Source organism: Periophthalmus magnuspinnatus, chromosome 7 (assembly GCF_009829125.3).
Source record: "Periophthalmus magnuspinnatus isolate fPerMag1 chromosome 7, fPerMag1.2.pri, whole genome shotgun sequence".
Classification (NCBI taxonomy): Eukaryota; Metazoa; Chordata; class Actinopteri; order Gobiiformes; family Gobiidae; genus Periophthalmus; species Periophthalmus magnuspinnatus.
Genome location: NC_047132.1, coordinates 28,999,574 through 29,025,825, shown reverse-complemented (window position 1 = coordinate 29,025,825; position 26,252 = coordinate 28,999,574). Strand labels below are relative to the sequence as shown.

Below are 26,252 nucleotides of genomic sequence, written 5' to 3'. Positions count from 1 at the left end.
TTTTACTCATGTTAAAATGGTGTTACCTCATCAAAAACGTGCCTAGAGTTGAGTTTTGCTTCATTCACACATGTTTGAATAACCCTGCGTACATCTCCAAAGCTCAAAATGCTCCGTTGCACCTTGTGATGTCATGAAGCACTAGTTTTCAAGTTAACAGCTCCTTTTTTTACTTTTAGTTCGCGAGAAATCGGCAACTCCAGGGCTGAAATTATCCAAATGATTCTAGTGAAGGTGTGTGGAGTTTAAAAACACAGTGAAGCACTTCCTTTATTACCACATGATGACATCACAAGGTGTAACAGAGCGTTTTCTATTTGAGAAAAGAACCCAGCTGAACTATGAGGCTTCGTGTGTTAAAAATGCATGAATGAAACCAAACACGACTCCAGGAAACAGCATTTTAACGTAGATCAGAAAATCGTACAACCCGGGCCCTTTAACTAAACCATTCTTGATGTGTTTTGATTTCAAATGTCGACTCCGAACAGCCTTTTCCACAACATGCACATTCGTATCTCATGCAGTAACGGATGACTCTACCCCCCGTCTCCGTGCAACAGCGCCTACGATCACACCGTGCTTGGCGTTCGTGGGCCACCGGCAGCCAGTCCGCAGGCCGCACTGTGCCTATAGACTGTATTAAACGCCTGGATGCGCTGCCACTCACACATGCTCCCACTCACACGCAGACCCGAGCATCATCTTATGGCTCCAGCACATCACTCCAGCTCCCAGGCAGGGGTGTGGGGAGGGGGGGGACGCAGCGGGGAAGCCAGCCCAGGGGAGGCAGTGGAGAGCTTGCTATACAATCACTCCACTAATTGCTAATTGCCAGGGCTTCAGGACCAAAGGCAATTTCAAATCTCTTTAGAGGCGGCCGTGGAAATTGCCTAGAGCCGGTCTATTCCAAACAGCGAGACGAGTGGGTGGCACCGTGTCTGTGGATATGCATCGTATGGGCAGACGGGTATTTATCACGTTGTAGGGACTGGGATCACCATGGGGATTTCGTGCTGTGTGGGCACCAGGAATCACGTCTGTACGAGGTAAATCTTTAGATCCGAGACGGTTTAAAGTTAAGATATGGGTGAATTAAGATCAAGAAAAATCTTAGGTTAACGTTAGGCAAGTAGTAATTTTTGGTAAAGTTAGGATTACCGTATTTTTCGGAGTATAAGTCGCTCTGGAGTATAAGTCGCACCAGTGAAAAATGCATAATAATGAAGAAAAAACATATATAAGTCGCACTGGACTATAAGTCGCATCTTTTATGGAAATCTATTTGACCAATCTGAGACCAAGAAGTGACATTTTATCTTTAAAGGCAATCATAATAATAAAATAAAGAACAACAGGCTGAATATCAGTACAGCACGGTAACGTAACACATTTATATTTATTCAGCTCCATGAAGCATAAACAGAACTGAACACGTGTCTGGTTTGTTAACGTAAGATATTAACTGTTAATCAGATAAATAAAGCAGAAAAAAACAAGCAAACAAGTTTAGTCTCGATTTCACTCCAAGTCACTAAATCAAATCCAATCACTAAATTGAATTCTTCATCTTCGGTGTCGCTTCGGAACAATTTCGCTCACTCCTGAGGTACATACAGCGCCGCTTCGTCTTTTGCGTTATAATTTTCTTTTAGGGGGCAGTGTGCAGTTGTCAGTGTGAGAATAACAAAGATGTGAAATGATATATTTTAATAATTTCACATAAAAGTCACATCTGAGTATAAGTCGGGGGTGTGATTTATATGAAAAAAATTGCAACTTATAGTCCGGAAAATACAGTAATGTCCAAAAATGAATGTAAGTCAATGTTTATTGGCTTATTTATATGAATTTATGAAGTGGAAGTTAGCAAATCAGCTTGTCGTCTTGGTTCCATTTTAATCAAAAATAAATATAATAATAATTTCGTTCCGTAGTAGCCTGCAGTGCACATTAAAATCCGCACAAACCATGTAAACCTAACATGTGTGTGGGGTCAATTGAGAGAGCAAGAGGGAGAAAAATGGTGGGAAAGGTGGGGCATATGCAATCCCAGACAAACAGCCTGTCATTCCCGGTATTCCCGGAGGTCCCAGGCGCGGGCCGAAGAGATTAGATGCCAATTTAAAGCTGGGCAAGTGGCCAACAAGCAGGTGTCTGGCTCCAAGACGCGGGGTCACCTCAAAACACTGCGGATATTTCTCCCTCCGCTGTCCGCCCTTCTAATTCCATAAACCATCTATGTTTGGTCACACTCCGTCTCCCCCCAGAGGCTTTAGTATTCACCACACACAATCCCGTTGAGACCGGACTCTGAAGAGGCTGGTCTATGATGCTGCCATTTGTAAACAACCGCACCGAGCGACAGATTCGAGCTAGACATTCATGAAGCGTTTTTTTATTTTTTTTTTTTGTGTAAAATCTCTCTGTCTGTTGCATCATTTGCTTTATTGTATTAGAAATGAGGCCGATAAATAAAATATGCTACCTGCAGCAGATGACTACATTCTTAAAGCAACACAACTTTTGGACCATGTTAACGTTGTTTTTTAAAACTCTTGGCTTACGTATCTTTGGAAAGTTTATTTGGCAAGATGTTTTTACAAGATGGCAGCGTGCCCTATTGCAGAGTGTTATTAAGTAGACTACTTGGTATGCCAGGTGCACTGTGAAAAAGTTATTTTGAAGGACTTGCCAGATTTACATACAGTTGCTTTAATATGTGGGTAGCAACATCAAACTAAAACCAGGAATAGCCTCGGGTTGTACATATTTGTGGCGTATTGATGCCACACAGAGAAAAGTAGCCTATCTGTCCAGTGCAGTGAGGGAAGCGTAAAAAACACTTTCCAGGTGGATACACTATCACCAGAGGACACATGAAAATGCACTAAAGTCTGACCTCTGTCAACTCCTCCGTTCAAAGGTCACCACTTTGAGAACAGTTACGTCCAGACACGTAAAATGGGTTGGACGATGTCAAAACAGAGCAGCCATTTTCAAACAAAAGTGAATGGAAACGCAATATTTATTTAACTTCTTTTAAATTTTAAGTCGAACATTTGACCACTTTTCAATATGCTAGTTTTACGTCTTAGGAGTGTGAATATAAAAGCGCTAACAGCTTTTCCAAATCCAATGCTAAAACTCTGGCTTGAAGTTTTGTCAGATATCTGAAATGAAAACTAACGAATTTCATTTCCGTAGTAGCAAAACTGATCATAATGTTGTGGTAAATTGTCAGAATTGCTTCAAAACGCACATTCATACATCAGTGTACGCAGACACTAGAGGCAAAGTGGGTTAAGTGTTTTTAATTAACTGTTTTTGTATTTATTACTTACTAAAGTTACAAATATTACATATGTATTTGCCTAGATGTAAAAATATGGCTTTGTAACTACATATCTCCTGATAAAATGACATTTTAAGACCATCATACCTTTTAATTTACCCTGTCGAGGGCCACATAAAATGATGTGGAGGGCCGCATTTGACCCGTGGGCCTTGAGTTTGACATGTGTTATCAGGGGTCCTTGCACCGGTGTAAACACATAGCTGCCCTCAACTCTGCCCGACTCAAAAACAAACGTAGACAGCAGTAGATATTTTACTACTATAGATATAAAACAAATATAATCGTTTGAGAGGGACATTTAGTCTCGAGCCCTGTGTCCAATAAAACTTGATATATTATTTACAATATAAATGTATGGGCTCTCAGGATGTTTATGTCGATTCGAACCACCAACCTTCAGATCAGTAAAGAAAACACTCCACCAACTGACCAAACAAATCACGACCTCGAAGCGATTCATCATATTTTTTTCTGGATTGAAACTGATACTACAATCTGGATTACTGCGTGACATTTCTACCGATTTGACATTGTTTTTTTTTTTCTGCAGATAAATACACACCGTTTCGAGAAAAGTCAGCTTGGGTTTATAAATGTCTCCCCTCTCAGTTAACGTCACGGCGAGGACTGATCTATATGACGGTTCCATTTGCCGTCACAGTAGTTGAAACTGGAGTCAAATAGCAGTTTGACATTCAGACATTCTCGATTCCAAGATTGCCAAACAGCTCTCCTTCACGTGGGTTTTTAATAGCCAATCTTATCTATCCTATTTCACGGCAGCGTTTACCATGCGGGCCACATAGGGTCTGCATTTCAAACCTTATCAAGCCTCCTTTCTCTGACGACTCGAGAGCTTGGCAGATAAGTGGCTGTTATCTAAGAGCAGTGGAAAGGCACAGTCGAACGGCCCGCCCACAGTGACTTTGAATGCAGTGATAAAATGAAGCTGAGTGCTTTGGAGGCCCGGACTTATTCGGAACACTGGGACAACTCCGGTGCGTCTCAGCTGGGCCCTCGCAAAACAGGTGAGACGGACACACATCACGGGCGGGCGCTCATTACATTTGTCCGTTCACTGACCCGCGTTTTACGAGAATGAGGGCGGCGGGAATGACGGAAGAAGGAAGAGCCCTACTTGACGTCTGAGTAAAAGATCTACGGGTCAGTGTACGGTAACACAGTTGTCCCTCGCTATATCGTGGTTCACCTCTCACGGTCTCGCTGTTTTTGCGGATTTTTTCAGTGGAATTTTGCATGTTTTTTTACAGCAACTGACTGTGCATTGTGTTCTGCGTCCTGTGAAACTGTGAAATACACTATTAATTGATTAAACGAGAGAGAAGAGTAATAGATGATCATTTCAGACAGGAGGTACTCACTTCGAAAAACGACCACTTCATGACATCATAAGGTGGAAAAGGGTATTTTGAGCTTTGGAGAATTGATTTGAACTGATCGAAATGACTCAAATTGTGAAAGGAATAGTTCTCATTAAACGGCCTATATTACGCTGTTTTCTGTATTTTTTGTGACTAGTCAAAATAACCTTACTTTTATGCTCGCAACTGTTGGCTATTTTTGACTTTTTTCTTACAAAATTGTCCAAAGTAAATAAAGAAATAAATAGAAAACAGAAAAAGTTTACATCACAAATATTACAGTACAACATAAAGTATAACAAAAACACTCGTTTGCACTGCTAGTTTCGCACAAAGTCTATTTTATCATAGTTTACATTTTACTATTGATACTTTGCAGCTGATGCCATTAACATTCCCTAGGGGTGTGATGCTAACTGTAAGCACTGCTCTGTCTGAGGCTTTGTTAGACTTTAATCTGAGCTTTATTTTTAACACAATCTGGCCAGAAAGAACTGATTTAGCTGGAACTACAGCAGGTGAGCTGATTTGTGCTGTTAAAAGTCCCTCTCAACTAGCATTCAAACGCAGTCACAAGCTAGTTAGCCAAAGTTATTCAGTAAGTCACTCTCTCCATTTTGTTGAAAATCATACACTTAAAGAGGATCATGAATGTTCGGATTGTTCACAAGCTCCTGAAAATGTGTTTTTTAAATCCATTTTGTGTTTTTTGTTGAGTTTTCAGACAATTTTAAAACTTTTTTGACAGTGTTTGCTAAAGTGTGCATCATGTCACCATGGTAACTCCTTTAACAACTACTACTACTACAACTACTACTACTACTACTACTACAATGACTACAACAAAGATGACGACTACTACTACTACTACTACAATGACTACAACGAAGATGACAACTACTACTACTACTACTACTACAATGACTACTATGAGAATGACGACTACTACTACTACTACTACTACTACTACTACTACTACTACTATGACAACGACGACTACTACGAAGGCTACTAGTACTACGACAACTACTACTACTACAATGACTACAACTACAATGACGACGACTACTACTTCTACTACGACGACGACTACTACTACTACGACAACTACTACTACTACAACGACTATGACGAAGATGACAACTACTGCTACTACTACTACGATGACTACTATGACAACGACGACTACTATGACTATTACAACGACTACGAGTACAATGGCTAAGAGGAGGAGGACGACTACTACTACTACGATGACGACTACTATGAGAACTATTACGACGAATACTACTGCGACGATAACGACTACTACAACAACTATGACGACTACTACTATGAAGACGACTACTACTACTACTACTACTACCAATAATAATAATAATATATCAGACTTAAAATGTTTACAAATAATAATAAACAGTATAAGACGAGGGTGAAAATCATGAGTTTTTCTGTTTACTGACAATGACAGTATAACGTTTGTGTCCTTCTGATGTGGACGTTTATCTGAAGCTGCACTGACTTTAATTGAAGCCTGATGAAACTCACCACCAAGATATAATGCAGAAAGTAGTTTTAATTGATCCAGTTTAGTGACAGCTCAGTACAATTAGGTTATATATATCCAGAGCGCTCGTTTACAGTGAAACAAAAGCAAAATAATACTGGAAAACATCAATGGTAAGTGTGTCCATTTTAAAATGTAATTACAAAGGCAGTTGATAAGACATATTAATTATATTTGTTCTGTTGTACTCAGTGGTTATAAAAGTGTTTAATCATGTTGCATTTTTGTGTGTCAGGTATCCTTAGAATTTGCTACGCATCAAGAGAACGCACAATGTATATCAAGGTTTACTGAGACAAAATCAGATACACAGACTTAACAAAACTACAGAACAAAAATAAAGATTCAAAATATACAGATGTGATTGCAACCACTGATGAGGCTCTGCTGCAGCGAACACGGCAAGAAATGCAGTACTGTCTTGATGTGCTTCGTGAGACTAATTATGCCCATAGAAAGGTGTATTAAATTAGGCAAAAAAAACATTGGAAACCACTGAGTATAAGAGAACAGGTCTGATTAAAATATCTTTACAATTGCCTTAGTAATAATTTTGTTTTTATTTGGAAAGAGGCTTTATAGACACCCTGTATACGCTTTCCACAAAACTACAAAACCTGGAGCCATGTTGTTTAATCACGCTATCTACACGGAGGTAAGAATAATGAAAGTAAGGCTTTTTGAAAATCGTCCTCACTTCCGAGTAAACACGTGCTTTAGAAAACAGATTCACAAAAATCACTTAAAGTAAATTGCTTTGGTAAAACGTGTTACCTTCCACCTTGAGAGATGTTTTTTTTTTTTTTCCCTCGCTCACATCTGTAGTCACTTTTTTATCACTTGTGGAGGAAAGTTTCACACTTGCGCTGCCAACTTCCAAATTGGACATAAAATATGAAAAGACGCGCACGGAACAGCCACACAAAACAAACAAACGAGCAGAGCCGTAGCGCAATGACCACGACGCCTGCTGTTAGCTCCGGACACGGGGCCCACGAGTGCGGCTCTGTCTCTGAAGAGAAATAGAGGAGGGCATAATTATCGCTTGTCGAGTGGTAGACGCGGGACGAGGCGCTATAGGAGGTCTATTGCCTTGTGAGATTCAAAGGCCGCGAGAGAGCCCTGAACGCAGCACTAAAGCCATGGAAACAACATCACAGAGCGGCTAAGGGCGCACGGGGGGACAGTGGTCTGAGAGGGGCCGCCCTGACACGCATCTTAAACAGGTGCTGCTGCCAGACACCGAATAACACGTCTATACTGCCACAACGGGACGGGCGGCGTGAATGTGCTGGACGTATAGGTTATCGTCAGACTATAAAAATGAAGGATTGTTGAGCGTTTGATTTGATGTAACTGTGATTTCATTGCCTGGGATCGAGAATACACACTTCGGTAATACTTTACGAAGATGCGGTCACTGGTGAATCTTCCTGTTTTCGAATGGGTGTGATTGACGGGTGGATTAGCCAATCGGGGACACGTATGGGCTGTACGTTGGTCGTTATTGTTCGTTGCTGGGTGTATGCATGACTGATGAACAAACGACCATGTTGTACACTTCCCGGTCAAAAAAAAAAGTCACCACCTGGATTTAACTAAGCAAATATGTTGGGGTTGCTGCAGTTGGTCCGGTCTAGGTTCAGCAGAATGAGGTCAGCTGACACCTGAATATACTGAACGATCATTTTCACACATGGATTGTCCACCACAGAGTCCAGACCTTAACCCCATTGAGAATCTTTGGGATGAGCTGGAGAAGCTTTGTGCAGCGTCAGACTCGACCAGCATCAATGCAACATCTGGGTGAAGAATTAGTGCGACACTGGATGGAAATAAATCTTGTGACGTTGCAGAAGCGAAATCGAAACAATGCCACAGTGAATAATCAAAGCTAAAGGCGGAAAAACCAAATATTAGAGTGTGTGACCTTTTTTTTTTTTGACCAGGCGGTGTATATTTAACCATGTGTTCTCCTCCAACTGCTCCACAGAAAGTAAAAAAAAACAAGTAAACATCTCTTGTTTACTCATTGTAGATACTTTGCCTCTTACTGCTGTTACCAGTATCCATGAGTTTTAGAGCGATAAAAATCTATGACTGTTGCTATAGCGATTTAAAGGTCCCATATTACACTATTTTCTGATCTATGTTATAATGTTGTTTCCTCATCACAAACAGACCTGGAGTTGTGTTGTTTTTTTTTTTGCTTCATTCACACAAGTTTAACAAATAAACCCTTCATATTTAGGCTGAGTTCTTCTCTCAACCACAACACGCTGTTCCACCTTGTGATGTCACGTGGTAATACAGGAAGTGCTTCACAGTGTGACCTTTTTTTTTCGTGGTGACCTTTTTTTTTTATCTTGTATTTTAAAGGTCGTGATGTAATTTGTGACAGAGCAGTGGCGTTTTGTAATTCTTTTCTGACAATTTACCGGACAGCCAATCACGACGTCACATTTATTTCAAATACAAATACTTGATAAAGATGTTAATTTATTATGAATATATTTGATCGTTCTACTTTTTGTGAATTTAGATGTTTATCGCAACTACAAAATGACCTTTATGCATTTAATACACACTAAATTGGTCAAAAATTCATGCATTTAATTAATTTATTTTAGATTTAACTATTTTATCGACAACTTATGACACCGATTTTACAGAATTATAAAAAAGTTAGTGTTTAAAATGCATTTATAAAGACTCAATAAGTAAAGGCTCATACAAAGTTGCTTTTTAGAAGAGACCAAAATCCGTCTAACAAATAAGGACTTCTCCAGCTTCACTTTTTGCACTAATTGTGTGTTAACTGGACAGCTATTCCCCCAATTACTACTCTGGAGTTTAGCAAAAATATTTTCTGTTTCAATATTTAGGCATATCGGTGACTCATAGCCAGCGCATTAGCATAGCCTGGAGCCTTAGTTATTCTCCTGACATCACTTATTATTACTATAACTTTGATTACACTCAGATAAAACCGAGAGTGCGTCTGAGAGCCAGAGCCTGTCAGTCTGTCTTTCAAAAGCCATTCTTGGTTCACGCAAATTGATCTATAGTGAAATCCATCCAACAAGCACCAGACATACGCATGCAAATTGGGTATATACTTATTATTACTTAAGCTATGGCATTGTTAAACGGCTTTGCGATATGGCAGACAATGTATTTTCCCTATTTAAATGAATTACTGTCTTGGCACAAAACGTAGGGGCTGGAATTGGCAGCAGCCCCACAATTGTGAGTAATCATGTCGGGGATAATATGATGACGAGCCGAATCAAAGCCGACAGAAGAGGCTATTTTAGGTGATTTCTGTTGCCAGAGCACAAACAAACGGCCCATTGTCGCCCAGCGCTGTCAAGCAAAATAGGATTCACTCCATTTGCCTAAACTGTCACCGCGACAGAAAACAACGCAAACAATACCAATCCAACAGCTATTATACAGTAGAACAGCTGTCCGCACCCGGCTTAAAAGCACATTTTCTGCAAAGCCCAACGTTTATGGCTTTTAGACTGTGAAATGAGTGCACTTTTATCATCCACTCTCAAGCCTCTCCTTATTACGGACTTTTTCACAGATGACGGATTCAAGGAGTCTTATGTAACAGTTAATTAACGGCTTTTCAAGTAAAGTAAAGATACATGTGTAATGCGTTTTTCCATCAATTTGTTATAAAAAGAACAAAGGTGCGCTTCTAAAGTTGGCAGTTTAAGAGTATGAGATATAAGTTCTTGTATTCAGCAGCGGATTATAACAAATGTGCTCTTTTTCTTGTACAAACGTTGATGAAATACATTCTAAGGAGTTAATTAGATGGGTAAAAATGTATAAAATTAATGATATTCACAGATTTTCAATCACGTTCCTCAACAACAATATATTAGTTGCATTTTATATTGGTAGTTTTCAGATTTTAGTAAATGACAATACAAGAATCAGCTTTCCCCATTGATTAGATTGTACTTTATGTGAAATATCTAAAAGGTAAATTAACAAAGTGAAGCCTGGTCACTTTTATTCAACAGTAGATTATAACAAATGTGCTCTTTTTCTTAGATATTTTCCAGTTCAAAACATTGATTAAATACATTCTAAGGAGTTAATTAGATGGGTAAAAACGTAAAAAAAATTATGATATTCACAGATTCCTCAAACAACAGTAAGATTTTAGTAAGTGACGACACAAGAATCTGCTTTCCTTATTGATTAAATTGTACTTTATGTGAAATATCTAAAAGGTAAATTAACAAAAGTCAAGCCTGGTCACTTTTATTACCGACCAAACCCAGTAACTCACTCTATTACAAAGAAAATCTGCATTATCTGCCCCCATCTCTATTAAATATAATTGATTTATACACTGTTCTGATGTCACCTGAAACCTAAGGATAGCAACAACAAAAAAAAACCTACAACTTCCCCGAAATGTGTCTCCATCGCGGTTTCAGCTCACATTTGACACGTGCTTTTGTGTGACAGACTTGGCATCCATCCAGCAGCTACAGTACAATGACTATAATTCACAGCTTATACGTCTCTCATGATGCAATTACACAGAAAAGCAGCATGCAGGGATTTTCACACACACACACTCATAATTTACAATGAAATGAAGGTGCGGCGACAATTCATTACATCCACTGGAACTAAAGGGGATGATGAGGACGAGCGCGGCGCACACAAACACGCCACATGCATTCATTCAGTGGAGAAAAAAAAAAGAAAAAGTGGGAACGGAGGAACTCACATCCTGCTGCACACTGACACTCACTGGCTGGAGACAAAGTAGAAACACAATATGAACAAACTGTCTACAACGCTAGCTATACCGTGGGATTACCTAGCCCTTTAAGTGCTGAGGACACTTATGCTGATCCTGGTACGGCTCACGCATGCACGCTTTGCTTTTGGGATTGAGAACGAGAGAAAAAAAACACAGTGACACATGACAAATGAGTTTCCATGGAAGGAAATATTTAACATATGGTTGTATAAATACAGCTACAACACATTGCTTTTCAAGGAGACCAAAAATGTCATTTGCTCGGAGCTCTTTGGCACCGCGGCTCCCCCTCACCTGTATTCGCAGTAGGTGTCATCATTCATTCCTTGTGACTCCGCGTCGGGGTGTAGGTCCTCCTTTTCTTTCACTGCAGGGAACAAGAGCTATTTCAGCACATTGGTTCAGGGACAAGTATCTATATATATGTAATAACGCTTTTACATCCTCCGTGTTAAGACCGTAGGGCCACGTATACTCACTTATGCATATGCTTTTTGAACTAGGGCAACGGAATAACAATTACGTGGAGATAATATGATGTAATGCATAAAAAAAGGAGTGTCATTTCTTCTGTAATGTGTGTAGGACGAGCAGTTTTCAAAATAAAGCGGTGCACAAGGTCAAGTCAGATCGATAGCCTATGAAAAAACTCGATCAATTTCAACATAATTGGCGAATGTTTACGTTTATTTTAAGTGTATTTTATCTCGTAGCTTTGACAAACCAAGTGGGCTAAGTAAACGGCATATAAGCCCGTCGTTTGTGTATCCGTGCGCAGTACTACACACCACCTTTTTGTGTCAGCATACTCTAAATATACCAGTAAGAGACAAAAGCTTTTTAAGGGTTGGCAAATAGGGAAATCAAAAGGTTCTGATAAACTATTCAGCGCCTAGTGTCAAAAGCTACTGCAGGCAAACAAGGGAGACAGAAAGTAGAGATAAGAGACACTTTGTATAGATTTCGGAAGCGTTCTTGTGTTGAGAGAGAGTTTGGCTGTGACTCAGGGGAAGTACAGAGTAGGGATGGGACGATAAACAAAATGAGTGTTTATATCGTGATAATCGGCAGCAAAGATAATCGCTACAATGTGCGTAAAAAAGCGGCTTAATCACAGGGGTGTTTCGACAGAGGGGGGCAAATGGGTTTGTTGTCGCGGGGGTCGTCAGGTCTTAGGGGGCGCCAAATTTCTGTTGAGGGCTCGGCTTATCTGTGTACAGTGGTCCCTCGTTTATCGTGGGGGTTACGTTCTAAAAATAACCCTTAATAGGTGAAATCCGCGAAGTATCAGCTTTATTTTTTTACAATTATTATATATGTTTTAATGTTAATGCCGGTCTGAGAAAAGAGCATCAAGCTCACCACACACTTTATACACTTTTCTCACACAGGCATTAACGTTTTCTCACATTTCTCTCTCGTTTAAACTCTCTCAAAGTTCAAACCTTTGTAGGCGTCTTTGTCGGTGCAGAACGTTTCATCGACATTGTGGGTTTTGTCGGGGAGAAAACAAATTGCAAACATACAGCACTTCAGAGTCACACTGCGATCCAACGTTTATGTAAATTTGTCTGAACACATTCTGTACTGTACAGGAGACACGGCACGGAGGAGACTGATGGACAATGGTCTACAGTCCAACAGCCAATCAGGACGCAGAACACAATGCACGTTCAGACGATGTAAAAAAAAATCCGCAAGACGGCAAAAGGTGAACCACGATATAGTGAGGGTTAGGGTTAAGACTTTGAAGTCTTATTAACAGCACAATGTCTCTGTCAAACCTGCGTTAAAGGTTCAAATATGTTTCAGTACGTGGCCCTCGGTGAAAAAAGTTTGGACACCCCTGTAGATCTTCCAATTCTCTAACAGTTGATTAAACATGGAACTTCATGACATTGAAATTATAATTATTCATATTCAAAAAACTGTGATATAATCGTTAATCGAAATTATTTTAGCCATGATAATCGCGCCACAAAATTTCAATATCATCCCATGCCTAGTCCAGAGGTGCGAGGGAACGTGTCCAGCTGATTCTCACAGGTGCAGTCGACAGCCTGTCTAATCAGGTGAACCGAGCAGAACTAAAGGGACCATGCAAATTACACCCACAAGCAGGAAATACAAAACAAAGGGCTTTTACACTGCTGTGGGCTGTGACTGGACGGGTCACTCAGGGTTAATCGTGTTGAGATTTAGAGGGTCTGCATGCACAGGTGTCCAGCAGGTCCAGATGGAGGGGTGCGGGGGTCAGGCGGCAGGCCCAAAGCGCAAGTCTGATCTTTCAGGAGGTGAACCAAAATCAAAAACACTGCCTAATTAAAGCATCGGAAGCTTTGTTTGTTGGCCCCATGTGGCAAAGGCATCCTGAAATATGGTGTTTTTTTGTTTGTTTTTTCTGATTTATAACTAGATATTGTGGTTTTAGTGCCTTGGAGAAATTCTCGCACAGTCTTGGCTTACGATTTTTTACTCAAATTAGGATGGCACGCTTTTTGTTTATGCCATAACTGTGAGGTTGTAATAGAATGTTTATGTTTGTAATATGTATGAATTGTGACCTTTTGAAACATGAAAGTTGGAAACAAAAACCCAAGATTAGACAAATACGATGGGACGATACAAATGCGCAGTTGTATAAAGCATTTGTATCTATAACCAGCTTTAATTTGATTTTGGTTGACATTCTGAAACACAATCAGGTCCGTCCCCGTCCCACGTCTAACTGACCTTGCTCCATGGACAGCATGTCCTTTGGCTGCGCTGGTGGTGGCGTACCTGAGTACTTTCCCCCTTTGTTTCTCCGCACAAAGCAGGCAATGAGCGCAACCAGGGTCAACAGAGCCACGGCGCACATGGTCCCGATCAGCCAGCCCTGCGTCGTCGTGTCCCTCTGCGAGCTGACCACTCCTGAGGACAAATAACAAAAGATTCAAGCTCACACAGACAGATATTTGAGTGTAACAGCCCCCCGCAGCACCTCACTTATGAGTCTAAGATGAAAACAAAACAGAAGATTCAGGTTTGCAACATTTTATTTCCCCTTTAGCTATTGCACAGTTGAGAAAAGACAACACGGCAGGGAACCCATGCTGGGGTAAAATAAAATATATATTACAGATAACCCACGTCTACTGGGGTGGATGTGTCAGTAGAGCTGTTTTTACATTGTTATTCACAGTAATGACTAGGGTGACCACCTCAAAATGTAGAAAAAGAGACATAGATGGGCATAATAACCGGAATAACACCAGTTTCTATCAATCAAAACATATAGAGATTGAATAGCAATAGCGGTTCACCTACAACATATCAATTTCTTAGCAAGGAAAAGCTAATATTAAGGTATTTTTTTCATGTAAGTCTCTTTTATACAGTTCATGTGGCATCAAGGACAGCCAAAAGAAGGACAGGTGATCACCCTAGTATTGACCCCTCTCACCTGTGACTTGGGTCTGGAACACGTCTTCATAAATGCTAGCGTTATCGAACAGCCTCTTGGACATGAGGCGCACAGTGTACACCGTTGCAGGTTCAAGCCCATCGAGTAAGTGGAAACTCAGAGAGGAATTTACCGCTTCTGAAATCTGCCACAAACCATCACCTACACAGCCAAGCACAGAGCGGACCATTTGTGGCGTCCTTTGCAATGTCATTTGTAAGAAACTAACAAGCTGTGGACGGAGAGATCATCCGAGGGTCCGGCAGAAGAAAGGGTTTAGGACAGGAATAACACAGCGTCAAACTTTGGGGTTAAGATTATTTTGAGAATATAAGGATTTGACAGTGTAGTATGTCACTGGCTTCAAGAAATCAATCTTTATGAATGATGAATTTACGTTATTGTGACATGAATACCCAGCTAAAAATTTAAATCTACATTTGCTATACAGTGGTCCCTCATTTATCGCGGGGGTTACGTTCTAAAAATAACCCACAAAAGGCGAAATCCACGAAGTATCAGCTTTATTTTTTACAATTATTATATATTTTTAAGGCTGTAAAACCCCTCACCACACACTTTATACACTTTTCTCACACAGGCGTTAACATTTTCTCACATTTCTCTCTCGTTTAAACTCTCTCAAAGTTCAAACCTTCATAGGCGCCTTTGTCGGTGCAGAACGTTTCATCGACATTGTGGGTTTTGTCGAGGGGAAAACGTGCAAACATACACCACTTCAGAGTCACACCGCGATCGAACGTTTATGTCAATTTGACCGAACACATTCTGCACAGCACGGAGGAGATTGATTGACAATGGTCTACAGTCCCTCAGCCAATCAGGACGCAGAACACAATGCACGCTCGTACACTGTAAAAAGGCGAGACCGCAAAAGGTGAACCGCGATATAGCGAGGGACAACTGTACACAATTATATTATGACTAAAGTAATCACAGTTATTGATAATAATCTTAACACCCCTAGTTTCAGCCATCTAAAATTCAACAAAATTATCATAACTATACCATAATGTTCAGTAGCTTTTTAAGAAGAAACTTATGAAGAAAAAAAATTGAGTACACTGGCATTTCATTCAATAACGTACTGTATAAACTTTACTCAATTACTCAACACATCCGGACTGAAATAAAAAGATTATAATAAACTTTCATAGTCTTGTCAACATTAACGCTCGATGCTGCTAATTGTTTTTCACACTTTCTTAGCACAAGACCCCATTTGGATGATGTCAAAGTCCACAGTCACGTGTTGATCAGTGAATCTACTTCCACCATGCTATAACAGTACATCACACTACTACTACTACTAAAACTACTGCTATGACTACTACAAATAAAAACGCATTGGTTTTATAAAGCGGTTAATGTTCAAACTCGTGCATTTATCATTCACACCCATAAAAACTACTACTACTACGACTACTACTGCTACTACTACTGTTAATCGCACCGTACATTCTTATATATTAGATGTTTATATAATAATTCCACTACAGACAAGTCGGTGAACAGGTGAAGAAGCTTACGGTTATTCATATAAGCCACATAAAGCTCCAAGTCGTGCTGCTGGTGTGTGGCAGTCCAGCTGATTTTGGCATAGGTGTCACTCACATAGGAGCTTATGTTGAACAGGGCTGGAACTGATAAAGAGAGAGGAGTCGGGAGGAGGAAAGGAAAACACAGAAAAGAGACAGAGAGTCAGGCAAAGAGGATTAGCAGAGGCAAATAGAATCCCCCCACAGCTCGGGAGAGGAAGCCCTTCAGAGCGACAGTTGAAACGCCAAGCACGGGCTGCACACTTAATTGACTGAAGCTGGATTTCTGCCTCATAAAGGAAAGATACAGAGATGGTAGGCGGGGATGGCGTGTAGTTGTCACTTTTCAGTCTGTCTTAAGCGAAAACGACATCCCCCCTTCCTCCCCGTTTCCGCGCTTCTTCCCCTCCCTTCAGCTCATATCCCAGTCGCTTCAAATACAGCGTGATTGTTAAGATGGAAGTTGGGGCGTATCAGATCACATGGATGGCGTCGCCTCGCGCAGGTGTCTCCGAGTTAGAGGTGTACCTAAAGGCAGGAGAGTGGCGCCGGCTGGGGACGAGCTGAAGTGAGAGCGAGAACAGTAGTGGTCTGAAATGAAAAGACAAGTCTCTGAGGTGCCAATCCCGCTACCATCGCTGTCACAGGCTTCTATCGACTCTATATAATATGCTCCAGAAAGGATCTCTATAGGATACAATGGAAGAAAGAATAGTAAAAGTAAGCAGAAAAGTGGGATTAATGGCAAAAGGCACAGGCGGAGAGAATCATGCAAATCAAAAAGGTAGAAGTGGCATTTCGGCAAATTACAGGTACATAAAAAGCGTGGTATGTGCCGTGACTATATCAGTTTCTCAGACTGTGATGTTCTGTGAGTGTGTAGTATTTGGAAAGCTTAAGAGTTTGTTTTTTTTTAATGCGTAGAAAATCCAAATAAATCGTGCGTCATACCTGGAGACTCCAATTTGATAATCAGGTACAGTTACATAGCCAGTACGAAACAGATATGGACAATAAGATAACCCAATTTTTAGATCTGTTTTTCATTAGTTTGCCGTTTTTACATGATTTTAGGAGGGATCTGGCTGCAGACCTTCACCCAGAGGACCCTGACGTGACTCAACTCCACCCACAGGTCCTTGAAAGTTAAAAAAGTGCGAAAAAAAAACTGCCAAAAAAACACCAAAGTTCACTATTTCTGGTTTCAGTGTAATGTTACTAAAGTTTACTTAGTTTAACACTAAAGACAAACTTAAAAACCTTTTCCTAACCTTAACCGTTACCGTTTTGTGCCTCATTTTTAACCAGACAAAGGGCCTTCGGCAACACGTTCACGGACAAACTACATCTACAATGCGTTTGCTTTTTACGCCTATATGTTGACTGTTAAACTGCTAATTAACCAACATAAGTAGAAGCAACATGAAGCTGGTTCATTTGCGACTAGAAATGAAATCTATTGGTGATTAAATCTCTTTGAAACGCTTCGCTCTAAACTATTTGAAATTAGCTTTTCTTTAATGACTTTTTATAGACAATGAACGAAGGCGACAGCTGGTACGAAGCGTAATCAAGTCGTTTAAGTAAAGTCATAAGTAAACTAATGAAAAATGATGGTGAGGGACATGTGGGTGGAGGTGCATCCTGGTGGAGGTCTGCAGGATTAGGGTTCTCGGGTGGAGGGTCAGCGGCCAGACTCTCTTTATAATTATCATTGTCGAAATCAGTGAACAATCAGGAAGAAATCCGAAATTACCCACATCGGATTTAACTGTTTCCACGACGTTTGGGATAATCTCCGGAAATCAGATAACAATCAGATTTTTGGTTTGCATGTAAACATCGCTAGCGTGTGTGCCGCGATAAGCATATTAGCATGTTTTCGTTGATTTGACCTGAACTTAAAATGGTACGTTCCGTGTTAGATAAAATATTGGGCGAAAATATTGTGATTCTTGGTGTCTAGTGTTTACTGTCGAATGTTGCAAAAGATACTGAAAACTATTTAAAAAGCTGACAAATTCATGCATAAATTAAATCAGATAATGTAGGTAATTTGCAGAAATGCCTCGGGTTTATTAGCAGAGGTGAATAGGTTCTTTTACTAATTGCGTGGTTAATTTTGTGTTTTCCACCACAAATGCTCTACTACTGAAAGCCACTAAAAGCCAGAGTTTTGCTGTGAATGCTTAAAGTGTGGACTATCTATAGCACTACTTCTATGTGAGGCAGCTCCAGGCGGCGTACATACTGCTCTGAACAGGGGCCCCAGCTGCAGTCAGGGACAAATCTTCAGAGGGATAAGAAGAAAATAAAATACAGCTCAAGATTAGAGATATATGGAAAGCCAGCTTTAAGGGTGACGCACACACTCGCACACCCAAATAAAACTATGTACGCACACACATAGCATGAATTTTCATCGCCGCTGTCGTAAAGGTGCAAATGTGCTCCCAAAACAATCTGTTTCTATGGGCTAGATAAGAATTGGTGAATGGTAGAGGGCAACAATAGAAGTTACAAGTCACAGAGCAGCACGGAAATGCATTGTGAAGTTCTATTCATTTGGAGTTTTTTTTCGTTTCTTTTCATCTTTCCATATTTGTTTGTGATGGTAAATAATACGACTCAAGGGTTGTCGAAAAATCCATACCCGGTTAAAGCCCCGCCGTGGAACTTTTTAGCCAAGAAAAGACTCAGATAAAAACTTTTTCTTCACTGTTGAAGTTTCTATTGCTCTGAAAAGTGCTGAATGTTTCACACACCAGCAATAGCAGACAATGGGTAAAGTGTCTTGCCCAAGGACACAATGACAGCATTCATCTGTGGGAGCTGGAAACGCATCGCCAATCTGTGGGTCAGTGGATTGGACCATTCGATCAATTATGTTTATTTTGAGGGAGGGATTCAAACCGCCAACCTTCAGATCAGTGGACAAACGCTCGACCAACTGAGCCACCGTCGTCTGTATTCCTTTGGCTGTAACATTTTCACAGTAAAACGTATTTTTCTCTATGGACAAAGAGCCAAAATACGGTTTGTATTTCCATGGAATCATACAGGTGTCTCGAGAACGTTAGCCAATAATCAACACTATAACTACTGTATTTTCCGGATTATAAGTTGCACTTTTTTCATAGTTTGTCCAGGAGGTGTGACTTATACTCAGACGCGACTTATATGTGAAATTATTAAAATATATAATTCCACATCTTCGTTATCGTCACTTTAGGCTTGTTTACCAGTATGACAGACATCTACTTCCAGAGCAGCGATTCATCTACCCCCGGAGTTGGTGGAGTTGTTCAGAAGCGAAACCAAAGATGAAGAATTCAGTGGATTTATTGATTTGGAGTGAGATCCAGAGTAAACTCGTTAGCTTGTTTTTTCTGCTTTATTTATCTGATTAACTGTTAATATCTTACGTTAACAAACCAGACACGTGTTCAGTTCTGTCTGTGCTTCATAATTGTGTTTATGCATGTGTTATGTAACGGTTGATTATATAGGTTACAGTTCACTTGCTGACCACTAGATGGCACTGGTGTGTTTGTAATACCTGTAAGAAAATTGCAATCCAAAGTGGGAATCTCTATTTTTTTTTTCTTATTATTCTAATTTGCCTTTAAAGATAAAATGTCTGTTCTTGGTCTCAGATTTTGTGAAATAAATGTCCTCAAAAATGCGACTTATATATGTTTTTTCTTCATTATTACATTATACTCCGGAGCAACGTCTAGTCCGTAAAATACTATAGTGTCAAAAATCATATTTGAATAAGAATCAATACAGGAAATAAACAGGATAGAATGGATCTTGAATCGTTTTGATAATCTATAATGTGTAATATTGAAGAAACTACAATTATACGTGTTAAAATGTTCATTATATGTTTGTTTTTGATTAAGCCTATCAAAGCTGGTAACTAGTATCCAGCTTTTACCTTTGAATCTACATTGAGTTATAATTTTTAGCATCGTGACAGTTCTGGACTCGAGCGTGTAGGGCTTCAAATATTGATTTAATTTTTGACCTCCAAAACGGAGCTCTACATTTCCCCAATTACCAAAGGCTTAATATTAACAAGGAAATAGGTTGAACTGTTATCATCTGAGAACTGACAATTTTAAAGATTTTTGCCAAGAAAAAGAAAAGATTCATCTGAGCGGATGGGGACAATTATCAAAGCAGAAAGTTTCACAGTCAAACTTTGCTCCGGCGTTCATTTGAATTGCTTATGTGAATTGCAAGGGCAAAATCCACCAAGGCCCTGTCATTCTGTGATTCCATCTCCAAAACAGAGCACCTCTCAATGGGAAAAGGTGAAACAAAACACTATTTGACTATTTTCTGAATCTGCCTTTTCAACCGCGGTCTTGTTTCTAAATGCAAATTGCTCATTTAAATAACACCACTAGATGGAGTCAAGAGCTACAGTCCAAAATGCTCCTGTGATTATTTCTGTGCTGTTTTGTGCTTTCAACGTCCTGTTATATGCAACATTTTGAGGACTTTTTAGTATTCAAAAGATATAATATTTTATTTTAAGGTCTAATATTATACAAAATGGACTCTTGTGAGGTTTAAGTCATGTTACTTCATCAAAAATATACCTGAAGTTGCGTTTTGTGTTTCATTCACACATGTTTGACTGATCCTTTATTATTTGTTTACATCTCCAAAGCTGAAAATGCTCTGTTCCACCTTGTGATGTAACAAAGTCATAGTTTTCAAGTTCCAGAGTTGAAATTATCCAACTTTTTCCAGTGAACATGTGTGGAGTTTAACAACACAGTGGAGCACTTCCTGTATTTACGACATGACATCACAAGGTGGAACCGAGTGTTTTCTGTTTGAGAGAAAAACTCAGCCTAAATGTGCAGGGTTTATTTGTTAAACTTGTGTGAATGAAGAAAAACACAACTCCAGGTCTGTTTGTGATGAGGAAACAACATTATGACATAGATATAAATAATAATTTAATATGGGACCTTTAAATCGCTATAGCAACAGTCCTAGATTTTCATCACTCTTAAACCCATGGATACCGGCAACAATGGTTAGAGGCAAGTTAACAAGAGATGTTTACTTTTTTTTTACTTTCTGTGGAGCAGTTGGAGGAGAACACATGGTTAAATATACACTGCCTGGTCAAAAAAAAAAAAAATAAAGTCACACATTCTAATATTTGGTTGTTCCGTCTCTCAAAGATTCTCAATGGGGTTAAGGTCTGGACTCTGTGGTGGACAATCCATGTGTGAAAATGACGTCTCTGTCTCTCTTTCAGCCTCTCCCTCTCTCTGCTTCTCTTTCTCTCTGCCTCCCGCTCTCTCTCTTTCTCCCTCTCTGCTTCTATTTCTCTCTCTCTTCCTCTCACGCTCTTCCTCTCTCCTTCACTCTGTGCATCTCTCTCTCTCTGTTTCTCTCTGCTTCTCTTTCTCGCTCTGCCTCCCTCTCTGCTTCTATTTCTCTCTCTCTCCCTCCATCTCCCCGAGCATCTCTCTCTGCCTCTGTTTCTCCCTTTCTCTCTGCTTTCTCTCTTTTTCTCTCTGTGCATCTTTCTCCCTGCCTCTGTTTCTCTCTCCCTCTCTCATTTCCTCTATCTCTCTGTGCATCTCTCTCTCTGTCTCTCTTTGCTTCTTTCTCGCTCTGCCTCCCTCTCTGCTTCTATTTCTCTCTCTCTCCCTTTCTCTCTCTCTCCCAGTGCATCTCTGTCTCTGTTTCTCCCTCTCTCTCTCTGTGCATCTCTCCCCCTGCCTCTGTTTCTCTCTCTCTCTGCTTCTCTCTCCCTCTCAGCCTCCCTTTCTCTCCCTTCTCCTCCCTCTCTCCTGTCTATCTCTGTATTCATCCTCCCTGATCCACTCTTTCACAATTTGAGCCCGTTGAATCCTGGCATTGTCATCTTAGAATATGTCCTTGTCATCAGGGAAGAAAAACTCCATTGATGGAATAACCTGGTCATTCAGTATATTCAGGTGTCAGCTGACCTCATTCTGCTGAACCTAGACCGGACCAAATGCAGCAACACCAACATATTTACGAAAGAAGCTGATGCGTACAACTATATTTCTTCCATATGTACAAAGCCTGTGATTACACGTCTTTAGTCTAAACAATCAGCCCAATTAACTGTTAATGTGCAATTCCATTATCGCGGTGTAAATGCAGATCGCTGATTATGTCAGCAAATTCTCTCCGTAGTTTATGTTTCCCACTGCTTCAAACACCGTCCCCGAGCCTTTTGCAAATATTTTGGAAATACAAACTTGGCTGAACAAATACAATGGCAGGGAGCAAATAATTTAATCCTGGGAGAGGCTGGCTTTTCAGAGTGACTTTAGAGGTATACGCTCTCCTCCTCTGTGCTTTTGTCTAGTTTGCGGCGGCCTTTATCTCTGCTGGTTTCTTATCTCATGAGACTTGATGGAGAAAAATAGATATTTTTGAGTCTGCCACAGTCTCTCTGCCATTTGCTCCTCTCGCAGCCTTTTACGTTTCTTCCCTGGTACATATGTTTTTACAGCAGGCTGGGTTTTTTGATCAGTGGTTCATTGTTTTGTATTACGTGAGTTCAAAACAGGGGGAGGCGACAGTGAACTAGTTTTCTGCTATTTAGGATAAGACAGAAGAAATAAGGCTCTGACATCAACAGAAAAATATGGCTCACAGAAATGGTAGTTGGCGTAAGATGAGCAGAACGATGACAACCTGCAGGGGGCGCACTGTGTAGGGACAATTCTCCAGATTTTGAGTGAGGTTTGGCCAGGATTTCAGTCTATTGTGCATGTTTTAAGTTGAAGGAGGAAACCCAAGTCGACGCTGTGAGAACATTCAAACTCTACACAGAAAGGCTCCACCCGTCTCTGGGGAGTTGAGATGATCCTCCAGTGTTTTGTGATATTTCTTTTCCAAATTTGTTCAAGTCTTGCGTTCAATGTGCTGACAATTATTAATTTTGGGTGTTTAGATCCATCCAGACATTTTCTTTTGCTTATCTGGGGCCAGGTCGCGGGGGCAGGGGTATAAGCACGGATTCCCAAGACTTCCCCCACCCCAGACATGTCCTCCAGCTCCTTTGGTTGGACCTCAAGGCGTTCCAAGAGAGTTTCCTGGGTCTCCTCACCTTATCTCTAAGGGAGCGCCCAGCCATCATACGGAGGAAACCCATTTCTTCTGCTTGTATTTGCGATCTTGTTCTTTTGGTCATTACCTAAAGCTCATGATCATAGGTAAAAGTAGGAACGTAGACTGACCGGTAAATCCTCGGGGGGGTTTAAAAATGTGTTTATTCTTAAATTTTACAGACCATTTTTGCAATATTAATCTAAAACGGGTCATTTGACTTCCTGTACTGTCTTTTGAAGGATCGTAAAGTAGTACAGAGCTGTGTGCACAGATAGGGGATATGTGAAAACAGAATTTTTTTGCGCACTTAAGCCTCAGCAGCAGAGCAATGCCAGACTGCTCCAGCGTCTATAAATCTATTAAAATACAACTGTGAGTAAAAGGTCCTATATTAAGCATAACTGACCCTTGTGAGCTTTTATCCATGTTATAATGCTGTTACTTCATCAAAAACATATCCAGAGTTGTGTTTTGTTTCATTCACACATGTTTGAGTAACACTTTATCTGTCTGTCTCCATCTCTAAAGCTCAAAATGCTCTGTTCCACCTTGTGATGTCATTTCTATGGAGACATATTTTCATGTGTGGGCAAATATGAAGAGGTTGGAAATAGAATGTAATTGTCTTGAATGGACCAAACTCACTGAAATAATGGGGACTGTGTAATGAATGGAATGTGCAGTGTTTTGTATGGTGCAATAATGGGAACTGTGCAATGTGTGTAGTGTGCAATTTTTATGTTGACCCTTTCGTGACCCCAGCCCTTGGGACAGCAGATAGAAATAATCTGGCGTGTTTACATTCATGTTAAATCATGTTTGTTCATTAACATGCATTGTCCTAAATAAATAAATGAATAAATAAATGGATAAATAAATAAATTAATCAAATAAAATAACATAAAAAATAAAATAACATAAAAAAATAAAATAAAATAACATAAACAATAAAATAACATAAAAAATAAAATAACATAAAAAACCATAAAAAATAACATAAAAAATAAAATAACATTAAAAAATTAAATAACATAAGAAAATAAAATAACATAACATTTAAAAAAATATAACTTTTTTTTTTTTTATAAAATAACATAAAAAATGTAAATAAAAAAAATTTGTAGTTTTCAAGTTAACAGCTTCCTTTTACCTTTTGTTAAGTAAAAATGGTCAATTTCAGGACTGAAATTATCCAAATGAAGGTGTGTGGAGTTTAAAAACACAGTGGAGCACTTCTTGTATTGCCACATGATGACATCACAAGGTGGAACAGAGTGTTTTCTGTTTGAGAGAAGAGCTTAAATATGCAGCGTTTGTGTGTTAAACATGCGTGAATGAAACAAACACAACTCCAGGTCTGTTTGTGATGAGGAAACATTATAATATGAGCGCTTTAATAATGAGGGAACGTCACAACAACGTGGTCAAAAGTTCATAGTCTTCTTGCTAAATTTAGAGTGATTTCGCCTTCTAAGCTCGTCAAGACTCTCCTTCAGTGCCGTTCTGTGCCAATCTGTAATGACAATCACTCACTATAGGGTGTTTAAGTGCCACCAAAGACGTTAACCGAAATAAAACACAAACACTGACAACGGCATTTAAAAGCGAATTAACAAAACCCACAGCCTTCTATATTCTCCCTGTTTACTACTGCAGCTCTCCCAAATTGAGTCTGATGCCACCTTTCCAGGAGCCCTTCTCACTTGCGCGCATTCATTCCCCTAACTGTCACTCAATCACAGCCCATTAATGTCGGTAAAGCCGCGGTGCCCTGGCGCGGTGCTATTGGCAACCATAAATCTCCCCTCTGCCTCTGCACCGCGAGCGCCATGCCCGGAGGACCACGGGCTTTCCAAACACACAGCGTTTTATCTACCTACTGAGCCAGATGCCATTCCTCACCCACTTTGCCACATTTACAAACAATGCATCCAATGAGTCTCAGGTCGGATGTCCACCTGCGAGAAGCAAGGGCTCTCCAGGGATCGGAGACTGTGTACAGCGGTCCCTCGTTTATCGCGGGGGTCACGTTCTACAAATAACCCGCAATAGGTGAAATCCGCAAAGTATCAGTTTTATTTTTTACTATTATTTTATGTTTTGTAGCTGTTAAACCCCTCACCACACACTTTATACACTTTTCTCACACAGGCATTAACATTTTCTCACATTTCTCTTTCGTTTAAACACTCTCAAAGTTCAAACCTTCGTAGGCGTCTTTGTCGGTGCAGAACGTTTCATCGACATTGTGGGTTTTGTCGGGGAGAAAACAAATCGCAAACGTACAGCACTTCAGAGTCACACTGCGATCCAACGTTTATGTAAATTTGTCTGAACACATTCTGTACTGCACAGAGACACGGCACGGAGGAGACTGATGGACAATGGTCTACAGTCCGACAGCCAATCAGGACGCAGAACACAATGCACGTTCAGACGCTGTAAAAAAGCATGGAAAATTGCGCTAAAAAAATACGCGAAACAGCGAGACCATGAAAGGTGAACCGCGATATAGCGAGGGACAAATGCATATAAATGGACATAGCTAACCTGCTAGCTGTCACGTTCTTCATAGGAAGTGAGCAGGGGGCGTGCTTCTGGCTGCATCAGCTCTGACTCCAATTCACTTTACATTAGAAAACTGTGGCCCCTCTCTCTGAAAATGTTGCATTTTGCTGCATTTTGGTCTTAAAATGTTCATATTAACCTGCTCTACATGATCCCGGTGTTTTTATTTCACTATTGTGTCCATAAATCAAGATATGAACATTAATAAGAGACAAATCAGCTGCCTTCTTTCCCCGAGGTTGCTCCCGCTAGCGTTAGCAACAGGTTTGATTGACAGTGTTGCTAAGTTCCCCTCCCTCCCAAATCAACGGTGCGGGAAGGGAAGGGTGTTAACTTCGACAGCCTCGCTCCAGATTGGCTCTTTGGTTGCTATGATACTTGCTTTCAGAACTTCAAATATGGATTCAGCTCCAAATTCGCCGCTATAACCGCTAGCCTCGATGAGCTTCA

At 40.2% G+C, this 26,252-nt stretch overlaps 1 protein-coding gene across 6 annotated transcripts in view; it reads right to left on the bottom strand.

Annotated features, from left to right (window-relative positions):
• LOC117373050 (neural cell adhesion molecule L1-like protein) overlaps positions 1–26,252 on the bottom strand; it is a 94,952-nt gene that overhangs the window by 4,836 nt on the left and 63,864 nt on the right. For 4 of the 6 annotated variants that reach the window (XM_055223163.1, XM_055223164.1, XM_055223168.1 and 1 more), the window contains 2 exons: positions 13,839–14,018; positions 11,400–11,472 (listed from right to left, as the gene is read on the bottom strand). In XM_055223163.1, coding sequence (XP_055079138.1) covers positions 11,400–11,472; positions 13,839–14,018 — 253 coding nt within the window. The remainder of the gene's footprint in view (positions 1–11,399; positions 11,473–13,838; positions 14,019–26,252) is intronic. The other 2 variants (XM_055223166.1, XM_055223167.1) reach the window with 1 other exon arrangement.